Source organism: Hoplias malabaricus, chromosome 6 (genome assembly GCF_029633855.1).
Source record: "Hoplias malabaricus isolate fHopMal1 chromosome 6, fHopMal1.hap1, whole genome shotgun sequence".
NCBI classification, from domain to species: Eukaryota; Metazoa; Chordata; class Actinopteri; order Characiformes; family Erythrinidae; genus Hoplias; species Hoplias malabaricus.
In genome coordinates, this window is record NC_089805.1 from 49,501,685 (window position 1) to 49,516,943 (window position 15,259).

The following is a 15,259-nucleotide window of genomic DNA, read 5'->3' on the forward strand; positions in this document are numbered from 1 at the left end:
CTGGTCTGTCTGTCTCGTCTGTCACTGGTCTGTTTGTGTCATCTGTCACTGGTCTGTCTGTCTCGTCTGTCACTGGTCTGTCTGTCTCGTCTGTCACTGGTCTGTCTGTCTCGTCTGTCACTGGTCTGTCTGTCTCGTCTGTCACTGGTCTGTTTGTCTCGTCTGTCACTGGTCTGTTTGTGTCATCTGTCACTGGTCTGTCTGTCTCGTCTGTCACTGGTCTGTCTGTCTCGTCTGTCACTGGTCAGTCTGTCTCGTCTGTCACTGGTCTGTCTGTCTCGTCTGTCACTGGTCTGTTTGTCTCGTCTGTCACTGGTCTGTCTGTCTCGTCTGTCACTGGTCTGTCTGTCTCGTCTGTCACTGGTCTGTCTGTCTCGTCTGTCACTGGTCTGTTTGTGTCATCTGTCACTGGTCTGTCTGTCTCGTCTGTCACTGGTCTGTCTGTCTCGTCTGTCACTGGTCTGTCTGTCTCATCTGTCACTGGTCTGTCTGTCTCGTCTGTCACTGGTCAGTCTGTCTCGTCTGTCACTAATCTGTCTGTCTCGTCTGTCACTGGTCTGTCTGTCTCGTCTGTCACTAGTCTGTCTGTCTCGTCTGTCACTGGTCAGTCTGTCTCGTCTGTCACTGGTCAGTCTGTCTCGTCTGTCACTGGTCTGTCTGTCTCGTCTGTCACTGGTCTGTTTGTCTCGTCTGTCACTGGTCTGTCTGTCTTGTCTGTCACTGGTCTGTCTGTCTCGTCTGTCATTGGTCTGTTTGTCTCGTCTGTCACTGGTCTGTTTGTCTCGTCTGTCACTGGTGTTTGTCTCGTCTGTCACTGGTCTGTCTGTCTCGTCTGTCACTGGTCTGTTTGTCTCGTCTGTCACTGGTCTGTTTGTCTCGGCTGTCACTGGTCTGTTTGTCTCGTCTGTTCCTCCCTTCACATCTATTCCCTCCGTGTGTCAGTCTTCTCTGTCTGTTCCTTTCTTGATTGTGCTTCGTGTGCTCATTTGGTTTGTCTGTTTGTACCTTTCTTGTCTCTAGTGTGTTAGCATCTCCCCTTCTCTTTAGTCTGTCAGTAATTCCATATCCTGGTCTGTTTTGTCTCTCCATGTCTAGGTCATATGTAAATCAACCCATAAATTATTTAAAGAGAGGTTAGATGATATGCAATTTTATTAACCCCCTGGAGAATTAAAATATTAAATCTTCATTACACTGTACTGTGTTTCTCTCTCTCTCTCTCTCTCTCTCTCTCTCTTTCTCTCTGTGTGTCTGTCTGTTTCTCTCTCTCTGCTTATTATAATTGTCCAAATTTGGGGCTGAACTCTCCCGTTTTCTAGGACGGAGCTGTAGACGATTCTGCGCAGTGAGACCAAGCTCACTGCAGGCTGCGCGTGCACGACCCAATAAAGCTTAACCCCATAAACGCCAGGCCTAATGAACTTAAAGTACACACATTACTTTAGATACTATTTTCACCGTGTCTCTGAGCCTAGAAAATATCATTAATGTTCATAAACACAGAGCAGTGTAATAGAGGACAACCACATTCTGCTGCTGTTGATTTAAATGAAGGGGTGTCTTTGTTGTTTGTTTTTTACCAAGTGTTCCCAAGCGTCCCTTTAAGTCTTTCTGCTTCAGCTGGTTTTTCCTAAACATCTCCTCAGTATTTTATCAGAACCACTGCTCAGGTGAAATGGCCAAGTCCAGGCTCCTAAGAAGAGAGAGATCACGCTGGTACAGCACAAGGCGTAGGGACAGTAACAGGCAGGAAGGCAGAATCATGTGGGGTTTAAAGGCATAGTTTGTTTATTTAAGTCTTTAATTAAGGCCTAAACACCCTCGATCCCCTGACAGCAAGGAGACGGCGGACCACTGTTGATCCACTGAGGACAAAGTTGGAGGTCCACTAGTGTTTTACACAGCGTTTTCTGGGCGGACCACTGCTGATTAAACAGAATTTTACACAAAATGCCACATTTTAGCACTTTTCCATTCACAGTGTAATTTACATTTTCTCCTTCATTAGGTTCTTTTTGTTATTCTTTATAAATAAGATCAGTAAATAATTTAAATCAGCACAGTGTCAACATTTTTATCATTTAATCATTTTATATCAGACTCATACTCATTATTATATCTCTCAGAGTTGTTGGTAATATCTGTATTAGTGTGTTTTCCAGAATAAAAGTCTCTGTGAATGTAAACTCTGTGTGAGGAGATTATAAATGAGTTCTATCCTGTACAGGACAGTAATCTGAGGGGTCCGATGGTGGTCCAGCAGTGGTCTACAGTCAGTGGTGTGACAGTGGACCGATATACGCTCGCTGTCTGGGACCAGTGGAGAACACTAGAAAACCACACAAAACACACAAAAGCAGTGCTTCATTCACACATTTGTTGTTGACCTTTATAAATCAGACACTGGAATTTATTAATCTGTTTTTATTTAAATAACAAATCTCCATAATTAAGGCAATGAGCAACAACGGGAGCTGTGATTAAACTTTCCTGAAAGAAAATGATTACATAAGTACACATCTATGTTTTGTTAAGGTAAGGGTTAACCCATAACCCATAGCCATAGTCTTTATGAAGATTTATGAAGATAAACCACTGTTCGTCTTGTTTCTCTCTCTGATCCTCACCATGTTAATGTTGTAGGGGGCGATGGTCTGCAGGTCACCTGATGTTTATAGGCGTGGGTAAAAGAAGTCATGAAAAAACACTTGACTAACAAAAACAACGTAGACACCACAAGCTGTCAGAGCAGCTTCAGTGCTCTTGTTACAGAGCCTCCAGTCTCTGGAACTCTACTGGAGGGATAGAGCCGTCCTTACAGAAGTTATTCCCTGAACTGGGGTTCTGATGAGGCTGAAGGACATGGGTCTAACACATCACTTCAAACTCTACTCTAGGGGTTCAACTGAGATCTGGTGACTGTGAAGAACATATGATTTACATAATCTCAGGCTTATCACACTGTTCAGTGATACTTTCTTCATTAATGATGCTCCTGCCTTGGGGCAATATGTGAGGAAACAGAAGGCAGTTGATCCTCAGGTGAGTGAGAATTTGCAGATAGGTTATGATCAGTACGTCCACACAACCACAAAGATGGAGATATTACTGTAGGGTTGGACTGAGTAAACTCTGTATTACAGAGATCAATGATTAATACAGTGTTCAGGGGGTTAAAATCATAGGAACTGGAGTATTACTGTGAGGGTCCACTGTTAAGGGGCATTGTGCAGGTTTGAGTTTGGACCAGTGGCCTCTGGCCCCACCCCCAAGGCCCCGTCTCCATGACAACACACATACAGTGTATCAATCTGCAGCAGGAGACGGGCAGCAGTGGCCGTTAATATCAGCATTAACCCTGTGCCCTCCGCCTGCAGCAATTAGCTCACAGTCTGATAAAGAAGTCCCTTACATTTATATAACTCTGAATTAATCAAACTACTGAAGAACTTTCCCTTGTGAAGCAAACTACAGCATTAACTTCATAAAATAATTATAATAAAACATTAAAAACCTTTATAAAATCCTCCAAAACTCTATTTTTCTTTTACATTGGTGTAATAATTAACTAAACACACATCTGGAATAAATCAACGTTTAAACTTTCTGTTCAATATTTATTGTTATATATATATTGTCCATTTTCCCTCCAAAACCCAGTCAGAGGTTCACAGGGGGAAAACCCGAAGGCGGAGTCTTTAGGAGCGGGTGGTGCTGGAGGGAAACGCTGCCCAATCAGAAAAGACTCCACCCTCAGCTGCCAGGACCCAATCAGAAAACGTGTTCCTCTTAACCAATAGGAAGAAAGACGCTCTGGAGGTGGTGAGATGCCACCGGGGGCAGTACTGAGCAAAGCGTGTGTTTAAAATCTACATGTTTACTGTTAAAGTGAGGACCCCAAAGAAAACTGGTCACGTGACACTACAGGCTCCGGGACTCAGTAGCGGCAAAACAAAGTGAGGACCGGGGTTTTGGGCTTCACTTCGAAAAATGTCCTCACAAGAAGACCGTTTATCTATAGCTGATCCTAGTATATTATACTGAGACCCACCCCCACCACACACACACACACATTCTCTCTCTCCCTCACACACATTCTCCCGCTCTCTCTCTCACACACACACACTTCACACACCTTCCATCTCTCTCTCTCACATACACACACACACACACACACACATTCTTTCTCTCTCACACACACCTCACACACATTCTCTCTCTCTCACACACACACACTTCACACACCTTCCATCTCTCTCTCTCACATACACACACACACACACACACATTCTTTCTCTCTCACACACACCTCACACACATTCTCTCTCTCTCTCACACACACACACTTCACACACCTTCCATCTCTCTCTCTCACATACACACACACACACACACACATTCTTTCTCTCTCACACACACCTCACACACATTCTCTCTCTCTCACACACACACACACACACACAGAGATCAGTGTTTACTCCACATCACACACTCGCACTGATGATCCAGAATAAAGCCAGAACCCAGCGTAGAGGGGCTCAGTGAATGTGGCGGTGAGTGTGTGTAAGTGTGTGAGTGTGTGTGTGTTGGGGGGGATAGTGTAGAAGGACAGAGTGCCCCCCTCCCAGTCCAGATACACCCCCACTCTCTTAGAGGGAGAGGGAGGGGCAGGGATCTTAGTTTCCTGATTATTGTGGAGGAGAGAGAAACTGTTCCCATCACAGTCCAGACTCCAGGAGTTTTTATTGCGTCCAAATCTACACTCATCACTGAGTCCTTTCCTCTGGATTCCTCCGTACGACACTGAGATAGAAACCACACTCCTGCTCCACTCCACCTCCCAGTAACAGCATCCAGTCAAACTCTCCACACTCAGAACCTGAGCCCGCCAATCAAATCTCTTCGGACGATCTGGATACCACTGTCTCTCCTTCACACGCTCCACCTTCTTGTTTCCCTCCGACAGAATGAGAGAATGGTTCACTGTGTTTGGATCCAGAGTGACATCACACGCATCTACACACACAATAAACACACATTAGAGTACACACCATCACACACACACACACACACACACACACACACACAATAAACACACAATAAACACACATTACAGAACACACCATCACACACACACACACACACACACACACACACACACACACACACAATAAACACACATTAGAGAACACACCATCACACACACACACACAATAAACACACATTAGAGAACACACCATCACACACACATCTACACACACAATAAACACACATTAGAGAACACACCATCACACACACACACACACACACACACACACAATAAACACACATTAGAGAACACACTATCACACACACACACATCTACACACACAATAAACACACATTAGAGAACACACACACACACACAATAAACACACTTTAGAGAACACACACACACACAATAAACACACTTTAGAGAACACACCATCACACACACACACACACACACAATAAACACACTTTAGAGAACACACCATCACACACACACACACACACACACACACACAATAAACACACTTTAGAGAACACACCATCACACACACACACACACACACACACACAATAAACACACTTTAGAGAACACACCATCACACACACACACACACACAATAAACACACTTTAGAGAACACACCATCACACACACACACACACACACACACACACAATAAACACACTTTAGAGAACACACCATCACACACACACACACAATAAACACACTTTAGAGAACACACCATCACACACACATCTACACACACAATAAGAGTGTGTGTGTGAGAGAGAGACAGAGGGAGAGAATGTGTGTGAGAGAGAGACAGAGAGCCTCTTAGTGTGGAGTCATGCTTCACTAAGGCTCCTGAGATTTCTACAAATAAATAGTTTTTAGGAGGAGATAAACCCGAGTAAACCTACAAAAACGATCACATGTGTAATGGCTGATGAGACTGAGGGAAAACTCCACCCCCTCACCATAACATACCCCTCAGACCTGAAAACTGCACAGGCCAAAAAAACATACAAACAAAACCTACTCAGAGAAAACCCAGAGACACTCAGAGCTGACTGCACCCAGACAGAGAGCAGGACCATCTTTACCAACCTCCTGCTCTACACAGACCTCCCTGACGCCTGGCACAGAGCACTCTGTGCCCACTACACACACCACAGAAAGAGGGGGATCTGCAACGGGAGGCAGTTAGTTATAGAGAGCGAGGACGGAGACAGTACCGTCCTCACTGTCAATCTGTACCACAACGGAACCATCATGTTCCAGGGCAGTGAGTCCAGCCTTAACTCCGTCCAGGAAGATTTCAGCTTTATCAGAGCTCTGGCAGTGTCTGAGAGAGAGGGAGAGACGACGGGGGAGGGGAACAGCAGCTGCAGCAAAAATACAGTTCAGGGGTCGGGGGAGGGGCGTGGAGCACACACACACCCCTCACAGCACAGTACAGTACAGGAGGAAAAAGGACAGGACAACACAGCGCAGGACAACAGGGCTAAGCTCAGACAACTGGAGAACACAGTGTCCCAGCTGAGAGAGAACCTTTCCCTACAGGAAGTAGAGCTGGTAGAATTTAAACAACACATTCTCTCCAACCTGTCTTCCAACGAGCCCTCCCAACAAATAAAAGACCCTCTGAACCATCTGGAGAACTCAGTACTACACCTACAAGGAGAAGTAAAGGAGCTCCAGCGAGACAGAGAGTCACTGAGAAGGGAACTGGCTGCATTAAGAGAAGAGTTAGACATAAGAGACAGGGCCATTAACAATCTCAGAGAAGAGCTGCAAAAACCAGCCAAAAAATACATGACAAACCACACACCCCTTCAGAAACTAGACCCGCCCACCCTGGACCTGGACCCACCCACCCTGGACCTGGACCCGCCCACCCTGGACCCGGACCCGCCCACCCTGGACCTGGACCCACCCACCCTGGACCTGGACCCGCCCACCATGGACCCGCCCACCCTGAACATGGACCCGCCCACCCTGAACCTGGACCCGCTGAAATGGAGAGGGGAACCACAACAGAGTCCAAGCCCACTCACACCCAACCACAGCCTGACCACTGTGATTTAGGACCCTCCTCTTCCAAAAGCAGACCCAGTCTTTCTGGCCCAGAATTCCCCCTCCTCGATACACAACCCAGCCACTCTGAGCCACAATGCACCCACTCAGAAGTACGACCCTCCCACTCCAATCCAGAGGCAGACGACAAACTGAATCCCATCCCCGCAGACACGGATATAGTGATACTAATAGACTCTAATGGAAAATTCCTAAATGCGGAACAGCTCTTCCCAGGATATAAAACTGCCAAAGTTTGGTGCCCCAGAACAAAAGATGCTTTCCGGCTTCTCACCCATGCCATCACAAGTGAGCCACGCCATATCATCATCCACACTGGCACGAACGATCTGAGGGCACAGCAGGAGAGAGTAGCAGAGAGCGTAAGGAGAGTGGCAGAGACTGCCACCCAGACCTTCCCCTCCACCAAATTCACAGTCTCCACCCTCCTGCCCCGGAGAGACTTCCACCCTGCAACCATCCACCGAATAAACGCAGAAATCTCCCGTGGATGTGCCCTAATGGCCAATGTACATCTGGCACATCATCCCAACCTCAACATCCACTGCCTCCACGACAATGTCCATCTGCTCAAAGACATGGTAGGAACATTTGCTAAAAACTTAAAAGACGTGACCCTCGGACGCAACCCAGGCACCCCACCGAGAAGCAGCAGACCACTCCACCTGACACCACCCAGGATAAGCGGCACCCACCCAATCCTCCATCACTACTACCCCCTACCTCCACCCGGCTATCCCCCACCCAGAGCACCCCCAACAAGCCGGACCAGCACTCCATACAGACGCGTCAAAACCAGCCCAGCACCCAGCAGACCCCACCCAGCTACACCACTCCTCCCAGCACCCAGCAGACTATACCCAGCTACACCACTCCTCCCAGCACCCAGCAGACTATACCCAGCAACACCACACCGACCAGTAACCAACCGACGACACCCAGCTACACCCCAAAAACCAGCACCCAACCCCCCGAGACAGCCACAGAAACAGACCTACGCCAGTGCAGTGAAGGGTCCAGCCCCCACCAGCTCCACAGAACTGGGAGAAATCAGACAGCTGCTCACGCTCATATGCAGCAGACTGCAGAGCTAAGTGTGACTCTGACCATCCATCCACTCACTCATCAATAAATAAATAAATACATAGATAAATAAATAGTTTATACATACACACACACACACACACACACACATGATTGCACATAGTTAGTTATTAATTCAGTTAAAAATTAATTAGTTTAAAAGAAAAAATTAAACATTACTTACTTCCTCAAACTATACAGGTTTATCCATCCATCCATTATCTGTAACCGCTTATCCAATTTAGGGTCGCGGGGGGTCCAGAGCCTACCTGGAATCATTGGGCGCAAGGCGGGAATACACCCTGGAGGGGGCGCCAGTCCTTCACAGGGCAACACACACACTCACACATTCACTCACACACTCACACCTACGGACACTTTCGAGTCGCCAATCCACCTGCAACGTGTGTTTTTGGACTGTGGGAGGAAACCGGAGCACCCGGAGGAAACCCACGCAGACACGGGGAGAACACACCAACTCCTCACAGACAGTCACCCGGAGCGGGAATCGAACCCACAACCTCCAGGTCCCTGGAGCTGTGTGACTGCGACACTACCTGCTGCACCACCGTGCCGCCCACAGGTTTATCTCCTTTCTAAAAACCATTGTTATATTATTTTATTTTATTTCACACATCTCTCTACACATCAAAGAAATGAAACCCTTCTCTATTTCTATGTGGAACACTCAGGGCATGAAATCCTCTCTGATTGGATACAAAAGTAAAAACATTGATTTCATTAATAACACAAAAAACACTGACATCATCATCCTGCAAGAAACATGCTGTAAATGCGACTCGGTCACTCACTGTCCCGCTAACTACAGAGAAATTATAATCCATCAGTTAAACACCCCAGTATTAAAAGAGGTAGAGATTCTGGAGGAATCATTATTTGGTACAAATCAGAATTATCAAAATTCATAACTCCATTAAAATATGAAAAATCTCTAATTTGGCTTAAAATGAAAAAAGAAATCACAGGCACCGCAAAAGATATCTTCCTGTGCACCACTTACGTCCCTCCCAGTGAATCCCCTTACTACAGCGAGGACACCTTCCCCAGCCTCCACCACCAGATCAGCAGCTTCCAGGCCCAGGGCAGTGTGCTGATCTGCGGAGACCTGAACGCCCGCACAGGATCTCTACCTGACCTCAGTACAGAGCACGGTAACGATTATATATTTGGACATAATTACCCAAGAAACTTAACTAACCTCCCCCGAAATAACTCTGATTCACAGGTGAACAGAAACGGAAAGGACCTGCTGCAGCTCTGTCAGAGTCTGGGTCTGTACCTGGTCAACGGTAGGACACGAGGGGACTCTTTGGGAATATACACCTTCTGCTCACCTCTTGGCAACAGCACTGTCGACTACATGATCACAGATTTAGACCCTTTCTCTCTCAGCGCGTTCACTGTTAAACCACTAACCCCTCTGTCTGACCACAGCCAAATCACTGTGTTCCTCAGAAGGACAGAGACTAACAGCACCGCACACACACGGCCCAGTGAGCTGTACACCATCCCGAGACCTTACAGATGGGCCCCAAACAGCACCCAAGAGTTCCAGAAAGCAATCGGGCACCAGGAAATTCAAACACTTTTAGACAACTTTCTGGACGCCACCTACACTCACAGTAACGAAGGCGTCAATCTGAGCGTTAGAGACATACACCACATCTTTAATAAAACTGCCCAAATATGAAAATTAAAACAAACAAAGAACAAACCCAAAAAACCAAAGGACGATCAGTGGTTTGGCACAATGTCAAAAAATCAGGAAAGAATTAAGAAACCTATCAAATCAGAAACATAGAAACCCAAATAACTCAGATTTACGCCTTCAGTGAGACACTAAGACTGTACACACACACACACACTCATACACACACACACACACGACTGACACTAATTGAGGAGTCCATAAATACAAATAGGTTTTGGGAACACTGGAGCAGTCTCAATAAATCTACAACAGAAGAATGGGTTCAAAACGGAGAGATATGTGTCACACACACATTTCAGATCCCTCTACAGTGATATAACCCCAAATTTAATACCAGATCAAAGGAACATCACTGAAAAATTAAACTCCATAGAACTGGCCTTAAAAGACTTCCAGAACCCCCTGGACTCCCCCATTACTGCACAGGAACTTCAAAACAAAATATCCGCATCCTGAATGAAATGATCCACACACGAGTGAAAAAGTCCAACTGGCCATTCTTAAGTTATTCAACATGATTCTGAGTGTGGGTCACTTCCCTGACGTCTGGAGTCGAGGTCTGATAACGCCCATCTTCAAAAGCGGAGACACATTCGACCCTAATAACTACAGAGGCATCTGTGTGAACAGTGACCTGGGGAAGTTACTGTGTAGTGTTTTAAACTCCAGATTGTTACACACAGGGCTGTTCTCTCAGGAGCGCGGAGTGAGACAGGGCTGTTCTCTCAGGAGCGCGGAGTGAGACAGGGCTGTTCTCTCAGGAGCGCGGAGTGAGACAGGGCTGTTCTCTCAGGAGCGCGGAGTGAGACAGGGCTGTTCTCTCAGGAGCGCGGAGTGAGACAGGGCTGTTCTCTCAGGAGCGCGGAGTGAGACAGGGCCGTTCTCTCAGGAGCGCGGAGTGAGACAGGGCTGTTCTCTCAGGAGCACGGAGTGAGACAGGGCTGTTCTCTCAGGAGCGCGGAGTGAGACAGGGCTGTTCTCTCAGGAGCGCGGAGTGAGACAGGGCTGTTCTCTCAGGAGCGCGGAGTGAGACAGGGTTCTTCTCTCAGGAGCGCGGAGTGAGACAGGGCTGTTCTCTCAGGAGCGTGGAGTGAGACAGGGCTGTTCTCTCAGGAGCGCGGAGTGAGACAGGGCTGTTCTCTCAGGAACACGGAGTGAGACAGGGCTGTTCTCTCAGGAGCGCGGAGTGAGACAGGGCTGTTCTCTCAGGAGCGCGGAGTGAGACAGGGCTGTTCTCTCAGGAGCGCGGAGTGAGACAGGGCTGTTCTCTCAGGAGCGCGGAGTGAGACAGGGCTGTTCTCTCAGGAGCGCGGAGTGAGACAGGGCTGTTCTCTCAGGAGCGCGGAGTGAGACAGGGCCGTTCTCTCAGGAGCGTGGAGTGAGACAGGGCCGTTCTCTCAGGAGCGCGGAGTGACACAGGGCCGTTCTCTCAGGAGCGTGGAGTGACACAGGGCTGTTCTCTCAGGAGCGCAGAGTGAGACAGGGCTGTTCTCTCAGGAGCGCGGAGTGAGACAGGGCTGTTCTCTCAGGAGTGTGGAGTGACACAGGGCTGTTCTCTCAGGAGCGCGGAGTGAGACAGGGCTGTTCTCTCAGGAGCGCGGGGTGAAACAGGGCTGTTCTCTCAGGAGCGTGGAGTGAGACAGGGCTGTTCTCTCAGGAGCGCGGAGTGAGACAGGGCTGTTCTCTCAGGAGCGTGGAGTGAGACAGGGCTGTTCTCTCAGGAGCGCGGAGTGAGACAGGGCTGTTCTCTCAGGAACACGGAGTGAGACAGGGCTGTTCTCTCAGGAGCGTGGAGTGAGACAGGGCCGTTCTCTCAGGAGCGCAGAGTGAGACAGGGCTGTTCTCTCAGGAGCGCGGAGTGAGACAGGGCCGTTCTCTCAGGAGCGCGGAGTGAGACAGGGCCGTTCTCTCAGGAGCGCGGAGTGAGACAAGGCTGTTCTCTCAGGAGCGCGGAGTGAGACAGGGCCGTTCTCTCAGGAGCGTGGAGTGAGACAGGGCTCTTCTCTCAGGAGCGTGGAGTGAGACAGGGCTGTTCTCTCAGGAGCGCAGAGTGAGACAGGGCTGTTCTCTCAGGAGCGTGGAGTGAGACAGGGCTGTTCTCTCAGGAGCGCGGAGTGAGACAGGGCCGTTCTCTCAGGAGCGCGGAGTGAGACAGGGCTGTTCTCTCAGGAGCGCGGAGTGACACAGGGCTGTTCTCTCAGGAACACGGAGTGAGACAGGGCTGTTCTCTCAGGAGCGTGGAGTGAGACAGGGCTGTTCTCTCAGGAGCGCGGAGTGAGACAGGGCTGTTCTCTCAGGGGCGCGGAGTGAGACAGGGCTGTTCTCTCAGGAACACGGAGTGAGACAGGGCTGTTCTCTCAGGAACACGGAGTGAGACACGGCTGTTCTCTCAGGAGCACGGAGTGAGACAGGGCTGTTCTCTCAGGAGCGTGGAGTGAGACAGGGCTTTCTCTCAGGAGCGCGGAGTGACACAGGGCTGTTCTCTCAGGAGCGCGGAGTGAGACAGGGCTGTTCTCTCAGGAGCGTGGAGTGAGACAGGGCTTTCTCTCAGGAGCGCGGAGTGACACAGGGCTGTTCTCTCAGGAGCGCGGAGTGAGACAGGGCTGTTCTCTCAGGAGCGTGGAGTGAGACAGGGCTGTTCTCTCAGGAGCGTGGAGTGAGACAGGGCTGTTCTCTCAGGAGCGTGGAGTGAGACAGGGCTGTTCTCTCAGGAGCGTGGAGTGAGACAGGGCTGTTCTCTCAGGAGCGTGGAGTGAGACAGGGCTGTTCTCTCAGGAACGTGGAGTGACACAGGGCTGTTCTCTCAGGAGCGTGGAGTGAGACAGGGCTCTTCTCTCAGGAGCGTGGAGTGAGACAGGGCTGTTCTCTCAGGAGCGCAGAGTGAGACAGGGCTGTTCTCTCAGGAGCGTGGAGTGAGACAGGGCTGTTCTCTCAGGAGCGCGGAGTGAGACAGGGCTGTTCTCTCAGGGGCGCGGAGTGAGACAGGGCTGTTCTCTCAGGAACACGGAGTGAGACAGGGCTGTTCTCTCAGGAACACGGAGTGAGACACGGCTGTTCTCTCAGGAGCACGGAGTGAGACAGGGCTGTTCTCTCAGGAGCGCGGAGTGAGACAGGGCTGTTCTCTCAGGAGCGCGGAGTGACACAGGGCTGTTCTCTCAGGAACACGGAGTGAGACAGGGCTGTTCTCTCAGGAGCGCGGAGTGAGACAGGGCTGTTCTCTCAGGAGCGCGGAGTGACACAGGGCTGTTCTCTCAGGAACACGGAGTGAGACAGGGCTGTTCTCTCAGGGGCGCGGAGTGAGACAGGGCTGTTCTCTCAGGAACACGGAGTGAGACAGGGCTGTTCTCTCAGGAGCGTGGAGTGAGACACGGCTGTTCTCTCAGGAGCACGGAGTGAGACAGGGCTGTTCTCTCAGGAGCGCGGAGTGAGACAGGGCTGTTCTCTCAGGAGCGCGGAGTGACACAGGGCTGTTCTCTCAGGAACACGGAGTGAGACAGGGCTGTTCTCTCAGGAGCGTGGAGTGAGACAGGGCTGTTCTCTCAGGAACACGGAGTGAGACAGGGCTGTTCTCTCAGGAGCGCGGAGTGAGACAGGGCTGTTCTCTCAGGAACACGGAGTGAGACAGGGCTGTTCTCTCAGGAACACGGAGTGAGACACGGCTGTTCTCTCAGGAGCACGGAGTGAGACAGGGCTGTTCTCTCAGGAGCGCGGAGTGAGACAGGGCTGTTCTCTCAGGAGCGCGGAGTGATACAGGGCTGTTCTCTCAGGAACACGGAGTGAGACAGGGCTGTTCTCTCAGGGGCGCGGAGTGAGACAGGGCTGTTCTCTCAGGGGCGCGGAGTGAGACAGGGCTGTTCCCTCAGGAACACGGAGTGAGACAGGGCTGTTCTCTCAGGAGCGTGGAGTGAGACACGGCTGTTCTCTCAGGAGCACGGAGTGAGACAGGGCTGTTCTCTCAGGAGCGCGGAGTGAGACAGGGCTGTCCTCTCAGGAGCGCGGAGTGACACAGGGCTGTTCTCTCAGGAACACGGAGTGAGACAGGGCTGCTGCTTAAGCCCAACACTATTTAAAATTTATATAAAAGAATTGGGGCAACTCAAAAGTGTCCGTAGGTGTGAGTGTGTGAGTGAATGTGTGTGTGTCTGTGTTGCCCTGTGAAGGACTGGCGTCCCCTCCAGGGTGTATTCCCGCCTTGCGCCCGATGATTCCAGGTAGGCTCTGGACCCCCCGCGACCCTAAATTGGATAAGCGGTTACAGATAATGGATGGATGGATGGATAAAAGAATTGGCCACGATTCTGGAGCGTTCTGCAGCGCCCGGTCTCACTCTGCACGACTCAGAGATTAAACTCCTGCTCTACGCAGACGACCTGGTTCTGCTGTCCCCCACAGAGCAGGGTCTACAGCAGAACCTGGACCTGCTGGAGCAGTACTGTCAGAACTGGGCCCTGACAGTCAACCTGAAAAAGACCAAAACCATCATTTTCCAGAAGAGACCCAGATCTCAGGGACACCCCTGCTTCACACTAGGGACACACAGGTTAGACTCCGGTACAGAGTAGAACTATTTAGGGCTGAAGATCAGTTCAACAGGAAGCTTCAGCCCCGCGCTCAATGAACTGAGAGAGAAACACGCAGGGCCTTTTACGCCATCAAACACCAAATTCCCATCCAAATTCCAATTCGGATCTGACTCAAATTATTCCAGTCAATTCTGGAACCCATTCTCCTGTACGGCAGTGAGGTGTGTGTGTGGGGGGGGGGGCTCCAAAACCACACATTTGACCAATGGGACAAACACCCAGCAGAAATGATGCACACAGAATTTTGTAAAAGCATCCTGAAAGTGCACAGGACGACACCAAACAACGGCTGCAGAGCGGAATTAGGCCAGTGCCCTCTGTTACTGAGAATACAGAAACCAATGATTAAATATTGACTACATCTACAACACAGTGACCCCCTCCTATCACTACACAGCCCTGAGCCAAGAGCTGAGCAAAGAGAAGAGTTCCCTCACACAGCTGGTCCTGACCCTGACATCACTAACACACACTAACCCCCGTCAGGACCAGTCTGAAACACCCCCAATCAGAGTCAACCACATTATAATATACACACACACTCTCACACACACACTCACACACACTAACCCCCCTCAGGACCAGTCTGACACACCCCCAATCAGAGTCAACCACATTATAAAACACACACACACACACACACACACACTAACCCCTGTCAGGACCAGTCTGAAACACCCCCAATCAGAGTCAACCACATTATAACACACACACACACACACTAACCCCTGTCA

The 15,259-nt window shown here is 49.8% G+C and overlaps 1 protein-coding gene across 2 annotated transcripts in view; it reads right to left on the bottom strand.

Annotated features, from left to right (window-relative positions):
• Window positions 1-4,370: 4,370 nt before the first annotated feature.
• Window positions 4,371-15,259, bottom strand: part of LOC136699525 (stonustoxin subunit beta-like) — a 67,153-nt gene continuing 56,264 nt past the window's right edge. For both annotated transcript variants that reach the window (XM_066674296.1, XM_066674297.1), the window contains one exon: window positions 4,371-5,016. In XM_066674296.1, coding sequence (XP_066530393.1) covers window positions 4,475-5,016 — 542 coding nt within the window. In that variant the 3' untranslated portion in view covers window positions 4,371-4,474. The remainder of the gene's footprint in view (window positions 5,017-15,259) is intronic.